Below are 26,760 nucleotides of genomic sequence, written 5' to 3'. Positions count from 1 at the left end.
CGTTCCAGTTCATCCTGAAGGTGCTCGGTGCTCGGTGGGGCTGTGGACCAGTCCAGTTCTTCCACACCAAACTCATTATAACTCATTTATAGTCCTTGTTTTGTGCAACAGGAATGGGCCTTTCCCAAAGTGTTGCCACAGAGTTAGAATCACAACATTGTTCGATACGTATTAAGCTGCAGAAGCTTTAAGATTAACTATTACTGGAGATAAGGAACCCAAACCCTGATGGAAATCCCTTTATTTAACAACTAACTCATGAATCTAAACGCTTTTGGCCTTAAAGTGCACATTAAAGTCCATAAATCCAAATTAAACCCAAAACTGTTCTTCTTCTGCACCCTTATTTTTGCCTGTGTGTAACAAGAAGGCAGCACAGATTTATTTAACTGATGATAAGTGAACAGACTAACTGTGTGCCTGGTTTAAATCATTGTTGCTCAAATACACATCTGGGATATATTATATTTGCCATGAATGAACAAATCTAATTTATACGATGGTGTGAATGTGAGAACAATAAATATCTGTTCGGTTGGACTGGCTTCTCCACTGTTTCTCTGAGTTTGAGGCTAAGTGCAGGTGGCAACGCCCTAAAGCAGTCACCAGCGGTGGGCAGACTCGCTTATTCAGGTCACATATAGGCAGAGAGAAACAAAAGGTGTGTTTTCATTGAGCTGCAGGAATGTGTGTAAAATCGGCGAACAAAAAAGTGCATTTGTTTACATTTTTGTGTTTGTAATCGTGTTGAAAGGCAGGATAAGAAATCTGCACATCTTCTCAGGTTTAGAAGTGGAGCATTATTTAAAAAAAAAAAGTGGAGTTTGGAGTTTTAACAGCACAAAGTGCTTTGTGTTGCACAGTCAGAAGGTGCTGGATGAACTTGTGAACTCATTAGAGAGCAGCTTTCAGATGACATTATGAACGCATTCCTGACAGAGAGAGAGAGAGCTCTATATTAAAAAGCAGCTTTGCTTTACAAAGCACACACTGGAAAACAAGGATTGTTTCTAATTGTGCACATATGGGAAATTAAGATGTTTAAAGCTTTAAATAGCTGCTGCTCATCCTGTTTATAATATCTGTTTGAATATGTAGGGGAGCCTAACTTAATCCAAATCTTTATCGGCTCTAATTGTTTCAGACCAGAGTTTTCTTTACCAGATAGCTGTCAGTAAATCTGACAGAGAGACCGTGAAAAGAGGGGATTAAAAAAGTTAAAGGTAGGCAGAAATCAAATCCACACAATACTGTTCTCATATTGTTGGTCTTTTAATGAAGTTTGTGACCCGGTACCAGCTACCATGTGGGTTTGTTTTCCTTTGGAAACAACCAAAGTGACTGAAAATGGGTCAACAACACAACACCACTCTGTTTGAACCCTGATATCTGGAAAACTACTGAGTAAAATTTTTCAAACTGCACCATTTGATTTAATTCAGGATATCCTTTGTTGTGATTCCATGGTTTGCAACGAGAACCTTTACGTTTAGAATTGGGGTTTAAACTGTTAATTTGTTGAACAATTCATCATATCTTGTTATATGCTTTTCTTCAGCCACTTAGCAGAAAGGATTTGAGGAACTGAACGACATGGAAAAAGCTTGTTTGTGCCTTTTGACAATTACTGTGGCGACTCTTTGCCAAAGTGTCACATGTTTCCCATTACGACAGTCTGCTGTGGAGCCACAGAGGTGTCAGATCAGCTCCATAACTCCGTCACACCGCAGTTAGTCGGCTGGATTTACTGCAACATTAAACTGGGAATGACTTTTTAGCATTTATTGGTAACAAACTGAAAAGGCTGCTGCACGGATCTGCTTGTAGATGAACTGGGACGGAGCCCAGTCTCGCCATTTTCCCACGTTTAAAATGTAGCAGCATCGCAATCCATTACTGAGACACGGTGCTTTTTGTTTTAAAGGGAAATGAATCATCTGGTAATGTGCGGTTAGCAATAAATTTTGTGACACCAAACCATGTAGAGCTTTCTAAACATTATGTAAGATAACCATCAACATGTGCATTTAACTCCTCACCACAAGAGACAAACAACAACCTCAACACTGGTCAGTTTGTAGCCTCTCACCGTTGCCTTAATTATTATCCTGAGACCAAATCAACTGGGTGACGAAAGTAAAAAGCATTAATCGCAAAGCAAGGTTAAGGTTTGGCTTATTAGGAGAAATTAGTCAAGATATATGAAGGGCTTGTAGATTTGTGCATATGCATTTAAACATTTTTCCATTTTCAAAGCAATTTTTGATTCAGTTAAATTAAAAAAAGCATTAAAACTTGCATCTTGATCAGGGATGTTGTACTATGGCTTTTAGTAGAGATTCATTATGAGCGCAAATGAAATTAGCAGGAAAATGCAAAGAATTTTCTCTAAAACCCAGCCCTGTTCGGAGCTCTACAGCTTCACAGTAAAAGCATCATTTTAAAGTTGAAACTGGTAACAGAAAGTTGGACTTTACATGACTGAACTAACATTTTAAGATCTTTTAGGCTTTTTCACAAAATCCCAGTTTAGGTTTGATTTTACCACAGAATGCTCAACTCAAAGTGACTTTCCATAAACTCCTCTTACTGCTACAAATGTCACAGTTCTCATGCAGTTTATACATCAAAATAAAGGTATTTTTATCCTGTTAAGCCAGTGTGTGTCTCAGTGCTGCAGCACTTGTAGTTTCCTTTAAAATCTCCCCGATATGCCGAGTGCACACACCTAAACTACCATTGGCTTCCATTACATTCCTTCAAAAGTCATTTCTCCTACAGATGCAGTTAGGAGAAATAAACCAAACTCAGTCTAGTGCATACTAAAGTTATCAACAAATCCAACAAAGTAAGTTTTTACCATCCTACCTCTTAATTGCACCCTGTACAACCCACCAGCTTTAACTCAACAACTGAATGATCAAAATAAACCTGCATTTTTTAGGGTAAAATCTGCTAAATTTAGACTTTAGAGTCCAAACAAGTAGTTAGATACTTTTTAAAATAAGAGTCTGGCTTTTAGGACGCTGGTGTATGTTAAAAATTTGGCTTGACTTCACTGTAAATTGGTGCTATATCCATTAAATTTATTAAACTAGATTGAATTGCTGATAAAGTTTTATCTGAAAGCACAGTTCAGACATCGACATTCTGTGCCAGCAACAACAGAACTGGATGGACCTTTTGTAGGAAATGTAACTAAATAAATAAAAAAAAACAAGAAAATAAGGGCTTGTGCTGTGCTATACTGTATTAGTATGCAGATACACACAAGACAGCAACATTGTCTAATTCATTTACATCATAAAAAAGACATGTAAATATATATACCGTATATATTTGTGTTTTTCACATCCAGAGAATAAGACAAAATCCTTAACATTCAAACAGCAGTGTGGAGTCGACGTGTCAGGACTAATAAAGTTCGATACAGTACAGTAGAAATGAGACCTACAGACATTGTCCTCAATGTTTCTTTACAATGTTTTTAACCCAAGCGTCACCGGGAACTTCACAGACCCTCGGAAGAGTCGGATGAAAACATTTTATACATAAATATACAAAAAAAATGAAAGATACACAGGAGTTATTACACGAGCCACTAGCTTTTTGGCTTTACCACAGTTTAGATGAATTTACAAAACATTCATAAATGATATCAACGCATCACAAACAGGTCGACATTTTCTAAGAAGACGTCATAATTCTGTCATTTTTGGACTATATTGTGAAAATTATGGGTTTAGAGATTATCCTGAAGATCTTTGTGATGTGAATGAAATGAACCCAAAAGTGAACGTTTCCTTAACGCAGGGGGGTCCAATCCTGGTCCTCAGGGCCACCATCCTGCAGGTTTTCCTTGTTTCTCTGCTCCAACACACCTGATTTAAATCAATGGGTGATTAACAGGCTTCTGCAGAACATGAAGAGGTGATTTAACCACTGAATCAGGTGTGTTGGAGCAGAGAAACAAGTAAAACATGCAGGATAGTAGATCTCTAGGACCAGGATTGGAGACCTCTGCCTTAAAGGATCCACTTCCTGTTTTGTGTCAAACCGAGCGCCATTAGTCATCACGGTCGCATTAAATAAACAAACAGCCAGCGACGCCAACGTAGGTGGCTGTTCTGCTGACGGATGTTTTATCTGGACCACGGATCGAGCTCATCCACCTGATGCTTTCTGACACGGACACAATGGAGGAGCGACAGGGATGGTGACAGGTCAGACGGTCAGACGGATACAGCAGCATGTAGAGAGTTCCTGCTTCTCAGTAGAAATACTGCATCATATAAATCATGCACTCATTTTCTCTCTGTCTCTGCGAGGAGCTGTTACATCTATAAAAATATTTACATCAGCTGATGGAGACTTGTGTTCCCAGCGTTATGGATACGACGATAAAAAAAGGGTGGGATGTGAACGAGCTGAAGGACAACACATCTGGATATAAAAAAAGAGCAGAAATCATCAAGAAAAAGGGTTTTCTTTTAACCCAGCTTGTCAAGAATACCTGGCAGAGTCTAAAAACACACTTTTAAGTGGAATTAAGATGAAAGTTTTGCAGTAAAATTAGAGGGGAGAGAACTGTTTGGATTTACGCAGCAGACTACACAAAGATCAAAGACTTTGAAAGCATAAAAAAATGAAATTCATACTTTTTTAATATGTTAAATGAATGAAAATTAGATTTCCTGCACATGGTTTGATTTTGGCTGTAAAAATCTAAAACAGCTGGCGTGAAAACAGCTCGATTTGATAACCATGTTTGCTTTGAATGAACAAGAACTCAGCTTGGCACCGAAGAAACGGCGTAAAACGGACTGTGGTAATATCATCCCAGCTTGTGCAAGAAAAAGGAAACTGTTACACAACTCTTAATTCCATGTACTAAAACAGTTTGTTTGCATTATAAAAACAAGACTTCCTTCACTGGAGTTCATCCTCTCAGCTGGAGCTGAAGTCCTGCTGCTTTCAGCGAGACTCGAGTCTCTCCTCCGTCTGTACGCTTGGCAAGAATGAAGGCAGTAAAAGGGAATGTGACACATACCTATTCACATGTCTTTTACATTCTTTCGTAGTAAGAGGATTTTGCGGTGCCTTCGCAGCGAAGGTCACGGCCTAATTTGTGGTTTAAAGGGTGCGTGTTCATTAAAACATTTGTTGTCTGTGATTCTGTAGCTCATCTGCAATAAACACACATTCAGAAACAAAAAAAAAGAAAGAAAGAAATACTCAGCTATAATTAAGTCATCTCTGTATTTGTCTAATTTTAAAATATGTATCATCTTTAATAAATACTGTCTGGTGTTATTTCTGTATACGTTTAGATAAATTACAAATGATATACTGTAGCTTTAATATATTACGATCTACATGCTAGATGTCCTATCTCCATTAATCCATTGCTGATAATGGGGTCACAGTGGTTAGAGCGGTGGTCCTCCAATGAGACGGTTGGAGGTTTGAGTCCATCAGTACGCCACATGTTGACGTGTCCCTGGGCAAGGCGTGGCTTAACTGCCTCCGATGAGCCCCGCCGGTTTATGAATGTGATCTGAAGCACTGATTAGACTCTATTGGATGATTTATGTGTGTGGTTGGGTAAATGAGGGCACAGATTGTGTTGTAAAGCCTGTTTGGCTCGAAAGGCGCGATATAAGTACAGCCCGTTTACCGTAATACAAAGTAAGGATGGAGCAATTCTCGGTTTTTGGCACTAACCATTTTAAAAGATTTTACAGTGTTACCAAAAGGCCCTTTTGTGCAAAACATGAGGCCAAAAGGCGAAGCAAGCGGTCATTGTTCGTTTCATTTAAAAGCTCCTGTCAGGCAGAAAGGTTTGAGATCATCCGATTGGGTGAAGCAGCTCCGTTGCAAACCGCGGACAGAACTCCGAGCAGGAAAAGCTGCTCCGAGGTCACATCGCAGTTCTGTTCACGAGCCTGCGGGTGTCACAGAAGTGAGGGTTTCCTTTTGGTTGGTGAGGATCCCAGGAGACTCCCCCTGGCTTCCACACTGCGGGTCTTCGGTTGGTGGAAGGGCGGACTGCGTCTGACATCAGGCGAAGGGGCTGTCTGATTTCAAGATGGAGGCGTCCGTGTCGTGGCAGCTCTTTCCGTTCATGTGTTCGGAGTGGCTGTCGATGGTGTAGCATCCCTGCACCTCGGTGAAGGACGAAGCCGTGTAGGAGGCTGAGCGCATGGCGTCAGAATGGTTTCCTATGCTGTTGCCAAACTGGATGTTGTACTGGTTCCAGTGGCGCCTCAGAACTCCTTGGACCTAACCAGAGAAAACAGTTCTGATGTTAATATCAGAGATTGAGCTGTTGACTTTCCACCATCAAGATGCATCATAACTAACAACAGGATAGGAAGCTGAAGCCACCAGGAACAAGCCCCGCCTCTTAGTTACTGGCTCCAGTACAAGTTTTAAGCCCCGCCCCTCCATGTAAACAAATAGGACAATTTTATTTTTTTGTTTTAAGTTGAAATATTCAAATATAAAGTTAAAAAAATGTTTAGTTTCAATAAATCTGAATCCGCAGACTAAACAAGAGCTCCCCAAAAAAACAAAGATTTTAGCTTTAATTTTGAACAATGGAAGCTAATGGGGTTGTTTTGATGCTCTCCACCCAGCAGTTCTTCCTCTGTATAATCTGATTTATACAAATATCCTCTTCAACTCTTAGTTAACAACTAACCTTCCGTAGACAACAGTCAGAGTCTCTTAAAGAAGTGAAGATAACAACCAGAGGATGTTTTCTATCTAGGCTACTCTAGAGGGGAAGTGTGGAGTCTGTAAGCGTGAATGCAGGTCTTCAAAATAAAGTCAAAGGCTATGACCCCAACTTACTTCTCCGTTAAAAAAGCAGAAGATGGTTGCCACAAGCAGACCCTGGAATGAAAGAGAGGAAAGATTACAGCTTTGACATTAAGCACGCTGCTTGCAGACAACATCTAAGCCCTAAAAGCAGTGAAACAGAGAAACTTAAGAGTTGAATCGAACGTATTTTGAGAGCCAGTTCAGCCTGTTGCTCAATTTTGTTTTCCAGCTCTGTCCGAGCTGAGAGAGCCCAGGACAATCAGATAACACCTTGTCAACATCCAACTGCTTTCAGCCCTCCTCAGCTCAGATAATTCATGCCTTCCTTCCTGCTGCTCTTCACGGAGCTGCAACATAAACAACTTCTCCTCGGGGGCTTCGAAGAATGTGTGGTTTTTACCAAAAGAAATGGAGATAATAAAGTGGGGCTCCAGGGAACGGTTGTTTTACAGTGACTGACAGGAATACAGCAGCGGAGAAAACAGGAAGTACTTTTAGGTGTAAAAGTACTTCCTAATAAGAAGTTTGGGATCACAGATTACTCACTTGATAATGCATCAATATGTGCATGATGTAGTCGTAGATTTCAGAAGAGACCCGTCCTTCAGGCTTGTAGGGAAGCAGGACATACTGAATCCCCAGAAGCGGAACCAGGATGAGAGTGGCTCGAACGGCCTTCATGTAGAGGCTCGACTCCGCTTGATGGGTCACCTTGAGCTTGGTGATGAGAACTCGCACAATGTTCAGCAGAAAGAACAGATTCACCTGGTGAGAGAGGGAAACAGGAAATCAGCTCGACGAGAGCTTTAAAGTTTACTCCGAGTGTTTCAGCCACATACACTCATGAGAAAGTTCATGAAAGTTAAAGACTGCGGGTTTTGTTGTCCAAGGTTTCCTTTAATTTGCACGTACTATCCATTTCAACCCCCACAAGTGATGCTTTTACGTCAGAAGATGTCTACAGTTACTGTAGCCAAACAATTTTATCTGATCTGATCTTTGTCTGTTTGGTTTTTTTCTTTTTGTGGACAGACTGAAACTTTCCCTGCCATGCCTCCTGTGCAGGTCAGAAATGTGGAATCCCCTGTTTCAGTTGTTGCATGAATCCAACAGCAGCAGTAAAAGTTACACAGAGGATTTTCTTTGGCTCCAGATGTTTCGCCCCTGGCTAAGATTTATGGATGTGACCGGCACTTTTTGTTGATAACCGCTTCAACGACGAGTTTATGTAAAGTGGTTGCAGTCCTTTTTTAAGCTCTTACCAAACTCTGAGAGCCTTTCAAAATCTTGGGAGAATCTTGGCATACTGACACCAAATGATTCACAACAAGAAAGGAGCAATCTGATCACAAGTGGACAGTGAACGCACTCAGGACAACTTGAGGACAGGGTGAGATCCGAATCTTCAGGACACTTTGATCCACATGTAAGAGTCTGAAAACAAATCCATCCTGGGACACACTGACACCACATACTGACCTGACGTGACTCCACATAAGCAGCAGAGTTATTACCTGCAGGGCATTTTATTTTTTTCAATTTTGTAAAAAAGCCATGTTAAAATCAGGCGCAGCTGCTGGTAGTTTAAAACGATGACACAGTCTGAAGACATTTGGTTTTAACTCGCTGTCAGAATCCATAACAACAATAAAGCTATTTGTTGGGATCATACCGAGACTCTTTATCAGTAGGTGGTCCTGGACTGCAGGGGACAACTTCACAGTCCTTTAAACCATGAGGGAAACTCTCATCGGACTGTACATAAAAGTATTTGGATTGACCGAGCAAACTGAGCACTTTTCCGGTGTTGACATAGATGCCACTTAATTGTCTGGGTTGTCTGATGTGACATACCGTAATTTCCGGACTATAAGCCGCTACTTTCTGCACAAGCTTCGAACCCTGCGGCTTACAGTCCGGTGCGACTTTTATTATGGATTTTTCATGATTTTTGTGATATCGTAGGAGGATTTGTTTTGGTTTGTTCCGCTGTTGTACGGCACTACTTTGCCTGGCGGAAGGACATGTGATCAAACAAAGTCACAGGGGAAAAGAGTGGTATGTTGGTCACATGTCCATCCGAATGACTGACTTTTCTTCTCGTTAAAGCCGTGTTTCTGCACCTTAACCCAAAAAGTAGGTTGATTATATTTTTCTGGTGTGCTGTAGGTTATTGTCATACAGTATATACATGTTTCATACTTTTAATTACTAGTACTTGTACATATACATGAAAAGTTGTGCAAATATGTACCGGTAACTTGTTTTCCAAAATGTTAATAAAAGAGATGTGTTCCCAAACAGCCATCTTTTTCCTGACAATCCCCTTTGTGCATATTCTCTTACATATGGTAATTAAACATTAAAACACCTGCGGCTTTTAGTCCGGAAACAGGATTTTCCCCTACTTTTAGCTTGTGCGGATAATATTCAGGTGCGCCTTGTAGTCCGGGAAATACGGAATTTGTTTTTAAGCACAAAGTAGTTCTGTAACAACTTCTTCTAAATGTTTGTAGCGCTCCGTCAAACTTTGCTTTAAACCAAAGATCCACAACAAACGGCTTTAACTGCTGCGTCCTCTTTGACGGCATATATAAGCTGATTATACAGCTGAGCTGTCAGAGAATAAAACCTTCAAAAAGATCTTATTAGCAGACACTGAGCTTTGTAAAAACATTTTCATACTTCTGTTGGGTTACATAATTAAACCTTTTTAAGATTTTTGTAAATATCTCCAGAAAAAGTGCCTCAGGTGAATCTGAAATGTCTTCATGTCTGAACAGGGACTGATTTAGTGTGACTGAATGTATTTGTGGCCTTACAGGAACGTCAGTCGACCCGCTGGTGTCCTGTTTGTTCAGCTGACAGCCCACCCTGTGATGTGACTGCATGTTTATTTGCACGTAAAGCGGGTAATTGAGTCCACTTGTGTCCAAATCAGCCTGGACGCTTAAAGAGACCACAAGGCTCCAGATGTCAGAAGTTCAAATAAGGCCGGTTCTATTAGCTGAAAAGCGTCTAATCATTGGCAGCCATCTTATTTTATGGATCAGGAGTTGCTTTAAAAAGAATGCAATGTTTGGTTAAATATGAAATAAGTTGGGGAAAAAAAGTCAAATGTTTCTATTGTTCTGATTATTTTTGTGCAGATCCTGACTCTTGCCACATGATACATGATTCCTGAAACATAAATAAACCACTACAAAAGTTTATTTTGAAACCGAACATTTACAAAATTTAGGGTCTGCTTTCCCCCTGAAGCATTTCCCCCGTTGCACTGATTAGATGAATTCACTGAACAACACTAGCCTAGGGGATCTCCGGGTGGATCCTCCGAGGACCAGATGAATCTATTTCACAAGACAAACACAATTAAACACGCAATGAAACTGTGTCCTGCTTGTGGGCCCCCCCGCAGCGTCCACTCAGAGGCCAAACGCTCAAACGCAGACTCGTTGTGCAATAAAAACAAGAGAGACGTGGAGCAGATCAGTCGAGTAAATTCAATCTGTTGCAACTGAGAGACGAGGTTCTTACCAACAGAGCAGCACATATGGGGCCATGGATGATGTAGAGCAGGGACGTTTTGGAGCTAATCCAGCAGCTAAAGAGGAGACGCAGGAAAAAAAATAATTACGCAACAATTTTAGCACATCACATGACTTGTTACAGAGACATTATTGCAACAGTCCAGTCGTGACATCCATTAAAACAGGGGTGTCAGACTCCAGGCCTCGAGGCTCCGCTGTCCTGCAGATTTTAGGTGTTTCTGCTCCAACACACCTGATTCAAACGGTTTAATCAACTCCTCACCAAATCATCAGGTTCTCCAGGAGCACGGCAACAAGTCATCCATTTAAAGCAGGTGTTTTAAAGCAAGAATGCATCTAAAACATGCAGGAGAGCGGCCCCAGTGCATTAAAACAACACAAATATGACTTCCTGCAGTTCCTTACTTGTCGTTGTAGTAGTAACTCCGAGCAATAGCGTGTATGAAAGCAGGAATAAGAGGAAAGCCTAAAAATGTGAGGATATAAATAAAATAAACCTCTCGATAAGCTTCAATAGCTGGGACTGTGTTTTATTTTTTAGCATTGCGAATGAACGTCTCCCACGTACCCCAGCCCAGGAGATAATACCACATCAAGTGTTGCTTCTCAGCGAACACGGCCACCACGATGAGCGTGTGCAGATAGATCCCCTCACACAGCATCCAGAAGTAATTACAGCCAAACAGGTACAGATAGATAAACTGGGACACTTTACAGCTCATCTGGGGGAGGAGAAACACGCAAACGAGACGAAATTTACATTAAAACGCTTCTCGAGAAGAAAGGCGCAGATGCTGCCAGATAAAATCAACATGCATGAAGTTTTTACACCAAAAACACAAAAAGAAAAAACAAAGCAGGTATGCTGAAGCAGTTTAGGAGTTAAATATTTTGAAAAATGTAAAAGTTGCAAAAAGGAAAAGTCGAATCCCCCATCTGCTGAATGTGCCAATGTGTGCAACATATGCTGACTCAGCATCGACGCGATAATCCAGATAAAGTGAAATAAACTAACTGGATTCCTCTGCACCAGCTCCTGGTTGTTTGCCACCGCAGTCAGGGAGACGATGGTGATCACAGAGTTCAGAACAAACGAGAAGAAGAGGTTTTTGTGTAGGGTGATTCTCTGGCAACTCAGACTTCTGCAAAAAGACAAAAAAAAACAAAAGGAGATTCTCCTTCACGTCGGTGGCAGTTCTTATTAAATTAAAAGGACTAAAGCTGAGGAGAGGGACTCACTTGAAGTGGAAGAATATAGCGAGGGAGATGAAGAGTGAGATGAGTGACAGAACGTGTCCTATAAGAGCCAAGTAGAAGAGATTCATGGCAGTCTGGACAGAAAACAAGAAGCAGATATTAGTTTAGCAGATTTGGTCTCGTTTTGGTTTCTGTGAGGATTAAAGGCTGTTTCGTAAAGTGACCCACCACTCGGCCTTCGTTGGTGTGCTTGTTGCAGAGGGTGTAGTTGGTCCAGGTCCGGTTGCTCTCTGGATGCAGGAACCACTGACCGCTGACGGTGCAAACCTTGGTGACCATTTCTGAAAGACAAAAAGATCCAGAAACTGTGATTGGTGGGCCGATTCTTGCAACATAGCTTTCAGAGGTTCCTTCATTTTCCTGCTACAGTCTTATACGCAGGTAGAAAAAGTCTAATTTCTTTAAAACAAACATATTTATGTGAGTGAATGAATTAAATATTTGGTTTTGAGTTCACTTACTGCAGTAAACATAGTTTTCTTTTCTTCTCATGGTAAAAACAACCTCTTATATCAACACTTTGGATATTATATTAAATAAATCCAACACTCAGTGTGTCTAAAAACCTACAGCTCATTTTCATGTGTAGTTCATGAACAAACTGCAGTAAACAGCTTTAGCTCTTCTCACTCAGCTGAAAACATCTAATTTAAGGGGAAAATAAAAAGATACAGACCCAGGGCTCCATAAGAAAGTTAATTGAATATTCGGAGAGGTTGTGAGCCCATTAGGCTCGTTAGGATTGGCTTTTAAAAAGCTGCAGGTCTCACCTGAAGGGTCAAAATCGTGGAAGTAGTCCGGGCAGTGCTGCTCCGAGATGACGCCTGGTTTAGTGTCGTCCCAACACAACCAGCCATCCCAGGTGCGATTACACACGGCCTCTACAAGCAGAAGGATGTTTCTGAATGAGTCAAACTGTTTCAACGAAATAAACTGGAAAGCATCACCTCCCGTCTTCAGCTTCAGTAAAACTACTTCCTGCATTTTAAACATATTTCTTGCTTCAAAAATACCGGAAACACCAGTTATAGAGGCTACCTTGTCTGCTCTGCATATTGTCTTTCATTATCTTCTGATAGCACTCAAACTGAGCCGTGACGATCTTATTCCTGGTGATTCCTATGTCGTGGTAGACGTTGGTCGAATGCTGATGATGGCTGTCATTAACCCCCATGCTGGCCTTCACCGGAAACTGCAAAGAAATCAGGAAACGCAGAGAAAAGACAAGAGACAGGGGTCATTTTTTTAAAAATTGGAAAAAAAAAACAAATACACACACAAAGCTGAAATAAAAAATATAATCCCAGGAACAAAAGTCTCAAGATGTAATAAACAAAAAACAGCTGCAAACAATAATTAAATGATGTAAAACACAAACTAAAAGCAGCAAAATAAATTAATTTAGTTGGTAATTTAGGAAAATGCAGCAACTATGAACTCAAAATGTGTATTAACGACTTATTTGAAAAGAAATGTCCCTAAAGTCATCAGGCAAACATAATCACATTTTTAAAGATTTTACTGGTATTAATCTGTAATAAAAGACTAGAAAATACTTTTCTGTTTTAATTATAATGAACACACAAGTACTGAATCCGTTATTGGCTTTGTATTGATTCAGTTGGCATGTTTTTAGGTAAAGTTTGGCTTCCCTGATGGAAAACCCAACAAGCAACATGAAAATGTGTTCAGCTGCAGATAAAATCCTGAAGCAGCTTTTCATTTTTTTGATTTTTTAGTTATAAGAATGGAGTAAAATCTTGATTTGATCCCCATGGATGTGAGCGTTTGCAGAATAGTTACCATTGTTAGATTACAGAAAAGAGTGAGCGCCACCGTCCAGCTCCATCTGAAGCTGCCCAGTTTCCTGTCAGCCATCTTGGATTCAGCGAACGGTTCACCAGGTTCAGATCTGAAACCAACAGAGAACAAAACAACTGAAAAGACTCCCACGTGAAGGCCACTTCACACTTCTTATCTGTGCTGAAACTGTGCTGCCGTGTTCGCCGTTATTGTTAACTCAGCTGGGAACAGACTGGAAACCTGTCTTTATTGTGCTAATCAACAAAAAACACCTCCGTTATTAAAAACACAGAAAATAAACACCAGGCACACACATGCATTCAAATTTTCTAGGAACCGAGGGATGCATTTTGAAAAAAACAATCCTAAGTGACAGTCTACAGACATCATGTCACTTTCAGTCAGTTAAAAGCTCATTTATTGTTCTTTGTTTGATAATTAAAGAACATCTATCCATCCTAGATTGCATTGAGAAGGTAAAAGGCCCAGAGAGAAACGCATCACATCCTTTTCCCCAGCTCCACCGGGGTGCTGGGGTCACTTTGAAGGACTGTCTGGTTTTAATACAACCAAAGGAAGAGCTCGGCACAAAGTCAAGCTCGTTCCCGGTGTTTATTCCCAGGATCTCAAGGTGCAGTCGTCTCCTCTGGGTCTGGTCTTTGTTACTTGCAGATGATGTGCTTGCATTGGTGTCTTCAAGCCATTACCTTCTGTTTTTAATCAGGCTACAGCATACACGGGTTATGAAACTGTATTTAAAGAAAGCCTAACAGTGACCTGCAGCTGCTCAGAGAAAATATGATCGGCGAGAGATTTAAATAGTTACAGTCTTTCACTGAGGAGGAGCTTGTTTAGTCTCTGTTTAAAGGCTTGAACACCTCTTGATGTGATGTTAAAGGCTTTTTTCTGGATGTGATCCAACTGCCTAAGAGTGGTCTGTGAAGCATTCATCCAGGAAAGGCAGAAGTTTTCCATAACAGTCCTGACCTGGGCTCTGTTGACCTTCAGCTCCTCTAAGTCTGAGGCCATGGTTCTCAGCTGGAAAAGGGTGGGATGCTCCCTGCCTGTTTAGTGTTCTTGTTCAGGAGCGACGATAGGATCGATGGATCTTCATCTGCAGTAATGAGGGTGTTGAACTTGTGTGCTGTGGTAAAGAAAGGCAAAGCTCATGGTTTACCAGTCTGTCTTTGCTCCAGCTCTCACCAATGTGACATTAAGGATGGAGCAAAGATCCTGGATACAAGCAGCTGAAATGAGCTTCCTCTGCAGGGCCGGGCTCAGGATGAGGAGCTCAGCGTGGACTCGCTGCTCCCAGAAAGAATCCCACAATTTGAATTAAAAAAAAGGCTGTTAGGATCGAACCACGGCAGCACCTGATAAAAGTCATTTAAGAACAGCTCATAATCGCGCTTCGTAAACCGATCATCGTTTGCGGCCGATCACACAACGTGAAACATGACTGGAGCCATAAACTGTGTGTTTGCACCTTTCAGTTTTAATGGGAAAGCTGCAGAAAGCTGGTTAGAGTAAAGCTGGAGCCATGGGGATTTCAAAGCTGCTGCATAACAGATGAATCAGGATTCAACCAGAAATACATTCCCCTCAGGAAGAACTTCTTTGTTTTACAAAATATAGTGACTACTAATGTGTTTACTCAGGAAGCTGCACTGTGGAATAAGTTGAGATTTTTACACTGTAGGCTGTTAGCATTGTTACATTATCTGACAGAAATCAGATTTTTCTTGCAGCACAAGTTCTTTCATCCAACATCAACATATTGAATAAGACAGAAAACGAAGGTGAATTTTGAACACGATGAACCGGGAGCAGAATACGACATCCAGGGTTGAATTTCATCTCAATCTGAAATGAAATAAATAGAGTTTTGATAAACAAGCAGAACTAGGTCATCCCTTTAATGTGAAACACGAAAAATCTAATTAAATCTGAAGGAAAACAACAACTAAACCAACACTGCAACAGGCAGGGAAATAAACAGACAAGTTTTTATTCTAAGCACACGTCTCACCAGCATGTTGAAGATGATGCATTTCTGTGGCTCGCATGATCATTCATTTTCTTGCAAAAGCTGATTTCTACAAACCGGAATATAAATGAGCTCATATAAATTGTATCAGTAAAACATTTTTAAAGGAAGAGGAGACACAGCTCATCCTACAGATGAACCCGTTTTGTTTCTGAACACAGAGATTATCGACCTGCAGTAAATGATGAAATACAAATAACTCATTAGAGCTCTCAGGAAGAGTTTTGTGCTCTGTTCAAGTTTTGAAAAAGACAGTTAGCAAGAAAAGGGCCTTTAAGTGGTTTACAATCTTCACAAGTAATCAGAGAAATGCTGAAATAAAGAAATGAGACCATAACGAGCGAATGAAACTCAACATGCACATGGAAACCCTGACGTGATCAGTTCCTGCAGAAAGAAACCTCCCTCCAGTCTTTACCCTCCGTGCCTGAAAGCCTATTAGGATGTCAGAGAGAAGAACCTTTCAGGATTCAAAATGTCAAATATCACAACAGATAAATATCCATAATTCGAGCAAATGTACTTAATGCCGTCTTTGGATCTGAGCTTCAAACAGCTTAGTGGGTTTAACAACAAATGTCTGCAAAATTTATCAAAACTTTATCATCAGTTTGGGCAATAATGTATCCCAAAGGACTGATTGGACTGTAGGAAGTCAGAATCAGACAACTGACTGATGCTGCAACACAGGAGAGCGTTAAAGGCAAAGCATTTATCGAAGGAATGCATATCACCCGCCGCCTTCCACACCCAAGACGGAGATCGGCGTCTAGCCGTTTTGGTCCAACCATAAAAAACTAAGCAGGTGTACATCCAGTTATTATCTTCTGAGAGTTTCATTAAAATCTGTCTGGTGGTTCGTAAGATATTTTGCTAATAAAAAAAAAAATTAAAGCTCCTTTTAAACAACTACTTTCAGTTGTTTAGTTCACAGATCAGTTTCTAACACAATGAACACCAGAAAATAATAAACGAGGAAGCGAGCAGGGGGGCTATGAGCCCGGCAGAACGCGTCAGTTTGACCCGGTTTGTTGTCACGGGTCGGCGCAGCATCACCAGAGGGGGCGGGGCTTACTGAGGGAGGGGCGGAAATACATAATCTGTAAATTAGAAACAGCCAGAAAAAGGTCAGCTGCTCCGTCACACATAAATGCAAATACAGGAAAAATGTTTCACACACACACACACACACACACACACACGCATGCACAGATCCACCCTGCCAAGTTCCCCAGCTGTTTCTTGGTAAAGCTCGTTTCTGGTGCGTTAGCAGTGATACAGAGGATGTTTCTTGTCATATGGCTGCAGAGAACAGACGTCAAAGAAAATTTTTTCTTTGCGGTTGAGGTTTGTTTCGAGTTCAACTTTCTCACAATGGTGTCATTTTATTTGTTCATACACATACGAGTGAGAAGGAAACCGTTTTATTTTAGGTTTAAGATGTACAGTACCGTGCAACTAGTTAGATTAACCCTCCGTATATAAGGTCATCAGCTCTGCAATCAGATAAGATCTGAATGCAGACCCAGAGTATTATATTTCAGTAAAATGTATATATATGTTTTACCTGCACATCTTTTCTCTCATTTAAGGTAACTTCAGCCTCTCTCTGCTTCTGTTTGTCTAATAGGAGTACGTACAATTACTTTGAGAAAACAAACAAATTCATACAGCATAAGTTTAGGTTTGTATATAGGTATATAACAGATACATATCGCAAAAGCTTTGGATAATTAGTGGACAACCTTAGCTTGTATTTGCTCATATAAAGCTGGTATAAATTGCAGATGGTTCATAAACCGTATATATTAATCTACAGAATATAGTTCTTTTATTTTCAGCATCTGTATAAAACCTGTGTTTTCTCCAACTAAGTATGGTTGCACGTCTGCTGCTTGGAAACCTCGTTTTGCTCTGAATTTGGCCCGGTTGTATTGTTAGCGTTCAGCTCAGTTAGTTGTTTCTTCGTTGGTGCTGATTCTGTTCACGTTCAGGTGATGCTGTTTCAGGTGAGGGATCGAGTTCGTCACAGAGCCAGCTGCTGAAGAATGACGACGTGAAGTTCGATCCAACCTTTGTCTCTCAGTTAGAACTCAGTGATCCAGAAAAGTGACGGTGCTGAACCCAAACAATTATCTCTCAAACGGAACAAATCCATGCGCACAGATTAATTAAACAGAACAGATTCTGAATCCGAGCAATCGGTTTAATAAACTCAGGGGACGGATTCTAACGACCTCAAGATTTATTTCTACTCACGACCACAATGGACTCGGTGGAGAAGAAAAAAAGAAAAGGGGAGAAACAAAATCGCCCCTTTTTTGTCTCCAGAATTTGCCATCATGCTTCACTCCCTGCTACCTGGAGGCTCCTAATGGTCCAGAACAGCAGCTACTCTAACCCCCTATTTTAAAACAAAGATGTAATTTAAATATAATTATAAATGAAACGACTAAAGAGCAACTACGTCATTTTTTATTAGTGTTGACAGGTGCCTGATGGTGAAACCCTGCAGTGCACCTCAGCTTATATGCGCCTCAGCAGATAAACAACAAAGATTTAGTTTTCAGACATTAACAGAAAACAGTAAGGATGGAGCAAAGAACAGATAAGTGAATAAATAAAATCCTTTTTTTCATAAACTATGCATTCATTGTGCTGATTGCAGCTAAAAGCTAAGAGATCTTGTCCACAGCAGCCAAGCTGTGCAAACTGTGGGTGGCCCGCCGACATCTGCAGAGAGTTTCACTCAGGTGGCTTCGTCGTGTAAACTTCTCTCAAAAGATGACATCACCGCTCCCATCTGCAGGCGTGCACAAAGTTATCCAGAGTTAAAGCAGAACATCTGCTGCCTTCTCACCTGCTGCCAGAGTCCTGCCTGTTCTTATCAACTCCCTCCGTCTCTGCAGAGCCTGTAAACATCCGTACGGTCCCACAGGATGTTCGGCGCCCCACGCTCCGTCTCACAACCAGTTCCACCCAATGGCATTCGGATGTCCATTAAACGGGATTATAATTTCATTACTGTCTCATTCCAGAGCTGGGAAGTGTGTGTGTGTGTGTGTGTGTGTGTGTGAGCTATTATAATTGCCTGCTTGCAGAAGGTCAAACAATCAACATGTAATCTGCAGGTTTACAGAGCCTTAAAAAAGCAGCAGCATTTAGTCACATTACAACCACAAAGTTCAAAGTATTTCACTGGGGTTTTGTGAAAAAAGTGTGGTGGGCATTTATATTGAGTCAATACTTTGTAGATCCACCTTTTCTTTTCCAAGTCTTTTGGCGTCTCTACCTGATTTTGAACATCTAGAGCAGACGTGTCAAACTGCAGGCTTCGAGGGGAAGTTTTAGGTTTTTCTGCTCCAACACACCCGATTCAAATGGTTTAATCACCTCCTCACCAAATCATAAAGTTCTCCAGGAGCACGGCAACAAGTCATTCATTTAAATCAGGTGTTTTAAAGCAAGAACGCATCTAGAACATGCAGGAGAGCGCCCCCCGAGGAACCGAGTTTGACACATGTGATCTAGAGGACAAAGTTTTTGCCCCATTCTTTGCAAAACGGCTGCAGCTGAGTCAGATTGGATGGGAAAAAGTCTGTGAACAGCAGTTTTCAAGTCTTCCCACAGATTCGCAGTTGAATTCAGGGCCACTCTAACTCTGACCCATTCCATTGTAGAACTGGCTGCACGTTTTGGTTCGTTGTCCTGCTCCTCAGTCTTAGGTTTTCTTCATCGTCGAACAGGTTTCCTTACAGTATTATCCAGTATTTAGCTTTATCCATCTTCCCTGTCCCTGCTGGGGAAAAAAAGCCTCCCCACAGCATGATGCTGCCACCACCATGTTTCATTGTAGGGATGATGTGTTCAGGGTTCTATGCAGTGTTAATTTTCAAAACTGCCTCTGACACGATCTGCTGACAGCTTCGGTTTACCAGCAACAGTGCAAAAAAATAATTGTTTTACGGAAATCCAAAGTTTCTGTAAAAAAGGCGCCGTTTCCTGAATGATGAATGAAGCTCAGCCTGCAGGGAGGGCAAAAAATAAATACTTCATTGACTGTGCTGCCGCTCTGAAGCGCTCGCTCAAGTCTGTGAGAAGTCTTCAAGAGCTGAATGGAAAAACTGGTCATATAGGTCCAGAGATTTGTGGTAATTTGTGCCAGCTGTAGAAGCTTGACCCATGCAAAGGAAGTAAGACATTTCTTCATCTGATTTAAGTGACTGTGAAAAAAACTGCAGCGTTTGTTACTTTTCTGTGAAGCAGCTGCATTCTTGGAAAAGCACCAAAAACCACTTTGCTCCATTTAACTACAGCTGCTTTATTCAAATCATTGATGCTTAACGTGACACGATTAGTTGTTACTAATATTAGAAACTAACTTCTGGTGGTTGGTGAGAAGAAACCAACAGGAATCTGCAGCCTAGAGTGGAGGTGAAGTTCTAGATATATTTTTTGGGAAAAATGCAAAAATTACACCAGCATTACAGCAGAAATCTTATAATATTCCTACAGGAAGTCCCCAGGTTAGACCCGGACTGTTACAACCAGCTGCTGCTGCTATTGGTTTTCTATGGAAACTCTATGCGGTCTAAAAGAGAGGAAAAAGCTTGAGTCAGTATGTCTTCCTGCTGACCTGCTCCGTCTTTCTCTAAACACAGCAAGAGCTGATGATTAAATGGGGAAAAAAGGGTCTCTGATAATAGAAAATTCCCACATGGGTCAATCTGAATAAGAGACAAAAGCAGAAGCATCTGAAGACTGATAGGGCAAAATGGATCCTCGGAGAGAGATGTTGTTTTTTATTTTTTTTAAATCAGCAGGGTCACTTATAGCTCAGACGTTTCCCACAACATCAGCTTTGAACTTATAAAACTTTCCCATATGAGAGAAAAATGCCAACATCACAGCTGTTTAGGTCATTAATAACAGCATGAGAGGAGACCGCCGTGCAGCTGAAGGCATCAACAGATGTCTGGGAAAGAAATATAAATTAATGCAAATGTATGCGTGGAATTTAAGGTAGAAGCCGTCTTTGTTCTCTGAGGGTCGTACTTTTCTTTCGTTCCACCGAGACACCAGAAAGGACTCTGGGTTTCTGTGGTTTTGAGGCAGACAATAACTAAGATACCAAAGTGCTCATGTCATCCCATTCACACCCTCGCCAGCATCCTCAGGGTGACCACATGGATCTGTTTACAGCTACGGTGCAGAACAGATGAAAAGACTGAGTTCTGATTCTAATGCACGTCACATTCACCAGCAAAAAAAAAAGAATAGGGAGAGACTGCTGCGGCTAAAAGCACCGATGTCGAATGTTCCATCGTCGGTCGGTCACTGTTATCCCTCAGGCGCTCAGAGCCGAATGGTCAAAGGACAAAGATGAAACCAAGAATCCCAAGGTATTATGAATATTGAAAGAATGTGTCACAAACAATCTCCATCCTGTGCGGGCGATGTGTCCTTTTTATAGCAAGCGAAACATTTAATGTGGCGGTCTGGTGGAAGGACACGCGCCGAATCTGCAGGAGATCTGCTCCCTTTTTTTAAAACAATCATCTTTTAACAGCTCTAACCTTACTGCAGTCACACACTGCCTAATGTAGAAACAAAGCAGTAAAAGGAGCAGGAAAAAAGCCTCTGTTGTGCTGAAAATGACTGGTGATGATCAGTAATGATGGACGTTTCAGCTGAAAACCCGGAGACCAAAGTCTCCAACGCAGGAGCAACCAGGCACCGGCTGAGGTCAAAGATGTTTTAATTTATAACCGTCAGCGACATCAAGTTCCCAGATAGACATGTGAATAATGAATAGCAGTTACTTGTATTGAAGCTTAAATAGAAACTGTCTGCTCATGGTGGCCAAGCATATGCGCCGACAGACTTTTCCAAAACTCCCCGAGGAGTTCCCAACATTTCAGACTGATGAGCTCTTTCCAAACCCAGGGTCCACTTAGGACCGAGGTCTACTGCTGTCATTAACTCTTGATCTGCTCTGTTTATTTTGGATTTAACTACCATTTAACTAGCACTTAAGACCAAACGATCTTTATATTTTTCATGGTGACCAAAGAATTGAGACAGAAGGTTTAGTTTGTTGTCATTTTATATGACAATAAACCACTTCTTTTTGGTAACTGATAAGTTTATTTAAAAGTAGATTTAGATACAGTTATGGTTTCTATTTGTTCCTGTTATTGTGAACCAAATTCGGGATTTAGTCTTTGAAAGAAAGCAACTAAAATGTGTCCTAAAATATATGCATGCAATAAAATCCTATAAAATTTATTCTAAATCTTAAATTAGCTTTAGTATCCCGCAGCAACGATCCAGATTTGTTGACCTAAGCTGAACAAAAACTGTCAGTAAGCCTTTCTTCGGTTTGAAACAGGCTTTCAGGATCTTCCCGTGGAAAGATGATCTGATTCAAGAGGCCTCTGGTCTACGCAAAAGAAAAAATAGTACAAATACTCAGGTTAAAAATAACACAGGATCTGTTGTGCAATGCACCTGAATAACCTTCCTTGATGTAAATGTTTTGATGTTGCTATAGAACCAGCAGCTTGGATTTACCTGCTGAAGATGAGGACAAAGCTCCACAGGTGGACTTGTGTCCTGCAAACTAAACGTTGGAGCCCGGTTAAAACCGCTAAAAGCAAATAAAAAGCCAAATATGCGAATTGAAAGAAAAGTTAAATATATATTTGTGAATTTGAGCACCAAAGAGTGTTAAATACGTGAAAAAAGGGCAAATCACAACCAGGATGTGAGTAAAAAAACCACAACTAAATTTCAAAGAGGACAAAGCAGTTTGAGAACTTAACTAACCACAGAAACCAATTAACCGCTGTAGTGAGGATAGGTTTACGGCACAGCTTGAGGCCGCCTGAGCTTCACAATAACATTAGTCATATTTTCACACTAGAGTAAGTTAGCTAATTAGAGATCCAAGATAAACGTCTGCTGCTGCAGATATTTGCTCGCAGCACCAGAAGAGAGATCCGAGTGTTTCTGCAAATAATTCATCAACTGAGTTTTCTGTTAAAAAAAAAAGAATATGATGATGTTGTTAATTAGAGCAGTAAAAACCACTAAAGTTTATCTTGTTTTACAAGCATGAAGCTCCCTGATCACTGTTCACTTGTTATTCTTCTGTTTCCGTCGTGGTTTTCAGCTCGATCAGGAACGCAGGAGCTTTTGTGGCGGTGCAGGTGATCCGCGCTTCTTTCTTTTTGTTTTGCATCAAGTTCAGGTCACTTTATTTATCTGAATTTTTTGGTAATATCTTTTCAAGAGAAACTGTTTTGAGGCTGACCAAACTTTTGATTGACACATGACCTGAAGGTTACTGTTTACAATTCAGACTGGATGGAAAATATGACTTTTTTAATTTCATAGGGACATTTTCAGATGATAAATCCGACTTTTCTGTACATGACCTGCTACTTTAGGGGCTCCACACTCAGGAGGATGTTGTTGTCTCTTTCTGGTCGCACCAAACCCTGACTGAACCGTGGCCCTCATGCTGACTGAGGCGTACCTTTACACCCCTGCTGCAGACATGTCCATCTCTGAGCTGCTTCTGATTGTTCGTAAATCACTAACGGAGCCGCTCACGTCCCGCAGAGACGGGAGCTTCGTGGAGCCCAAAGAGGCGTGCATCAGAACTCAGCGGCGTCCGCGCGTCGCCTCGGTTTGTTCAAAGAACCGAGGCCACCGGGATGCGTCGAAGGCCCGGCTCGAGCCCATTGACTCCCATTGTACCTGTCAAACCTGAAGCTGAAGGCCCTTTTTTTTAAAAAAAACTTGTCCTATCAGACATGGGCGTGTGGTTGCCATGGTGACTCCAATGAGCCGCTGAGCAGCTTTAACATTTCTCTTCATCTTGGCTCTTTTTACTCTTCTTCTACAGTTTATTCATCAAAACGTCGGCCATTTTGTCAGCTTATATCACTACCAAAGGAAATACCAAATTACTACTGAGCTTTAGAGAAGAAAAATGATGATGCAGAATCTTTTATTTTGGTTTAGACGTAACGGTAAATAAGGAAACACATCACTGATGGTGTGTTGGGCTCAAACAGGTTTTACAAAAACACACAGTCTCTTCGCTCCTCTCTAACTTTGACAAAATACTTCAGCTCAGAGTGAAAATCACTACACGGGTCGAACTGACGACATCAGCCCACTACAGCACCCATTAGAGCTAAAATTAAACCGAGTAAAGGGGGGAAATTATCTTTCATAATGTATGAGCGGAAAATGCCCTCAAAAGGTTTCAACAACCCTGAAACTGAATCCAGGAGGGGGGGAGGGGGGTGCACATGTTCACTGTTGTGTTTTTGTAACAGGATAACTTCAGTGATGAAAGCAGACAGACAGGAGAATAAAAAATAAAAAACGTTCTGTATCGTGTGACAGCAGAACAGGACGAGAAACAGGAAATCAATAAGAGGAAGGCAGCAGGAGTTCAATACGTCCTGATGATTCATGAAGCCTTGGCTTTCATGAGAATTATCATCACTCTTAAGGCTTTTGCGCTTATTTTTACTGATTAAATACAACAAACTCCCGATGACGGCGAAGATTACGACCTCTCTGGAAGCAGCGCCGCCAGGACCTTTGTGTCACCCACAGCTAATGGCCGCTCTCTTGACTCGAGCTGTAAACTCTCGACAGTTCGGAGGGTCGGATGTGAGCTGATTACACCGCAGAGACGGGACACGTGTTGGAGAGTAAGCCCGGGTCATTTGAAAAGGTCAAAACAACAGCCAGAGTGCAAACGGTCCTAAAACTCAAAATAGCTTTTTGTTATTTCTCAAAGCCTTTAAAATGAGCTTTTATTTTATTGGAAATGTTTCTGTGCAGCGTTGTGTCAAAGACATGTTCAAGTCCAGTGACCTGATGTTTCTGATCCGGGACAATGTTACAGAATCAGAGATTTCATAAGAAAACGAGCTGTTCCACACATCCACATTTTACAGCCGTGAACTGATGACAGACATCATGGCACATCACGGCACAATCATCAAATATGAGCTTTTGTTTGAACGTTTGTGTTCGCGTTTCAAACAAAAACATCCGAATGTTTCTTTCCCCTCGTTTCTGATGGACTGCTGGAGAAATAAATTGTAAATAGATGCATTTTAATGTGATTCATCTAAAAAACTAATTGCATTAAAGTACCAACAGGCACAGCTGTTCTCAGCTTTCATACAGTCCTGCAGGGGTCGTGGTGCTTCTTCTCTTTAAACATAAAAGCCATGTTTTTCCTTAAAAATCTGTCCAACAGTGAAGGAGAATTCATTGACTTTAAACTTCATTCGATGAGTGACAACACAAAGCCTGAGCTGAAACTTTATTAGTAATCTGACGTGATTAAAGGGGCTAAAATCTAAATCCATGTTTCCTAATATTTGGAGAAAATCATCAAAATAATCCTGAACTCAACATCGGACTGACTCAGGTCAAGAATAAAACACTTACTGAGTTTAAAACTGATCAGAAAGACAAAAAGCAGATAAACTAAAAGGATCCTGCAGGGATGAGATGACATCCGCCTGAAATATTAATCTGTACGTCCAACACGCTCACTTCCGGGGCGTCAGTTACGTCGGTTTTCCTGAAAGTCCTGGCGTTGCTGCAGGAGCTCCTCTGTGTGAACGTCAGACTCTAACATTCAAGCATCTTTTTGTTTATCTAATGTCTTTACAACAGACACTGAAATTTCTGTCTTATTAGGTAAAACTACGGCTTCTGACAAAACGCCAACAAATGAGGCCGTCAGAGTGAGAATATTGCATTTTATTGCATTTTGTTCTATCTTTTCCAGGCTGTTTTTTAAGCCAACTTCGTTGTTTTAAAACATGCTTTAGAAATAAAATCTGCATTGCCAAAAAGAGACACAATGCAGGTTTAAAAGAAATAAACAAAGTGGAGTTGTTTTCCTGTCGGGACGCTGCAAAATGTGCGAAGCAGCGAACGACACAACGACTTCAATTATTTCTAATCCCCACATTCACCAGCACCTTTTACAGACAAACTTAGATCCTGCAGCTCATCCAAATGGGATCAGCTGAGAAGTGATGACAGAACCCAGCCTCATCATATCCTGCTCCTACACATCATCATCATCATCATCATCATCTTTCACCATCCAGCCCACAAACTTCCAGCATGTCCAAATCTGCTGCTTATGTAACCATGCAGATGCTTCAGCAAGCAGTGACCAGAAGCTGCTCTCCAGTTTGAGAGCTGCTTCAGCAGCTTGGAGATCCTGGATGAGCCTGAACTCTGCTTCAGGAGCTCTGAATGGGCTGAGTCAGCAGCTCACTCATCATGGAAGAGATTGTTTCATAAGACAGGATCAATGAATGCAGAGTAAAAATAAATAAATAAATAGGACAGAACTAGAAAAACCTAAAGGTTTTAAGCATCTGAGGTGGATTTTAAGGTGCAAATCTTGAGTTAATCCACAACAAGCATCGACAGGAACCTTCAGTTCAGTGACTGCAGTCAATTAAAATCGCATCTGTTTATCTGTTATTAGACCCAGGCGTCCGGATGGCCCACTTCCATCCGAACCCCCAGAAAACCAGCCGTCTCCATCCCTCCATCCCTCCATCCCCCCCACACACACACCTCCTGACAGCAGAACAATGCGGACGAACACACACCCGGTTCGGGAAATCCGAGCAGAATCTGTTGACCTGAATAAACAGATGCGCGCGTCTCTCGGCGTTAATGCGCGCGACGCGAACCAAACGCGTCAAAGAAGCCCGGAGAAGCCGGCACCGTCCTACCTGAGACCCGGATCCAGCAGCAGCAGCACAGAGGGGGGGTTCGGACCTCCGAACACCCTCCTGCAGGGATCGGTCCAACAGGGTCCTGGGAGGTTCGGTTTGTCAGAGCGGCTCTCCTGCGCAGCTGAATCTGCTGTCAGCCTGACGCTGGAAACCAACCCACTACTTCCTGTTACATCACACACACGCACACACACACACGCGCACACACAAGCGCGCACACACACACACGTTTATGTAACAAAACTGCAGTTTATTCAGGAAAAGTTTAACTTCCACAGTCTGCAAGAAGAAAGATGCTCCTAATTCAGGCTTTTTCTTTTATTATTTGTATTTTTTATTTTTATTTTTTATTCCATAAATAAAAGTCATACTGTAGCCCAAACTGCAAAGTGTTATAAAGTTATATTTGTATGGTAATAACTAGGGCTTGCCGATGAGAACCACAAAATATCCACCTATAGGGGGCGCTATC

General features: G+C 41.3%; 1 protein-coding gene across 1 annotated transcript; it reads right to left on the bottom strand.

Annotated features, from left to right (window-relative positions):
- Positions 1-3,225: 3,225 nt before the first annotated feature.
- calcrla (calcitonin receptor-like a) lies at positions 3,226-26,443 on the bottom strand. Its single transcript, XM_017430400.3, has 13 exons — positions 26,286-26,443; positions 13,437-13,545; positions 12,672-12,825; positions 12,404-12,514; positions 11,802-11,914; positions 11,616-11,707; positions 11,392-11,518; positions 10,945-11,098; positions 10,782-10,842; positions 10,363-10,429; positions 7,372-7,590; positions 6,856-6,897; positions 3,226-6,282 (listed from the first exon to the last, which is right to left on the bottom strand). Exons 2-13 carry the CDS (start codon positions 13,509-13,511, stop codon positions 6,061-6,063), a joined length of 1,437 nt encoding a protein of 478 aa, XP_017285889.1. The 5' UTR covers positions 13,512-13,545; positions 26,286-26,443; the 3' UTR covers positions 3,226-6,060.
- Positions 26,444-26,760: the final 317 nt, after the last annotated feature.

Source organism: Kryptolebias marmoratus, linkage group LG6 (assembly GCF_001649575.2).
Source record: "Kryptolebias marmoratus isolate JLee-2015 linkage group LG6, ASM164957v2, whole genome shotgun sequence".
Taxonomy (NCBI): domain Eukaryota; kingdom Metazoa; phylum Chordata; class Actinopteri; order Cyprinodontiformes; family Rivulidae; genus Kryptolebias; species Kryptolebias marmoratus.
The sequence above is the reverse complement of the archived record's forward strand: the minus strand, read 5'-3'. Positions and strand labels throughout refer to the sequence as shown.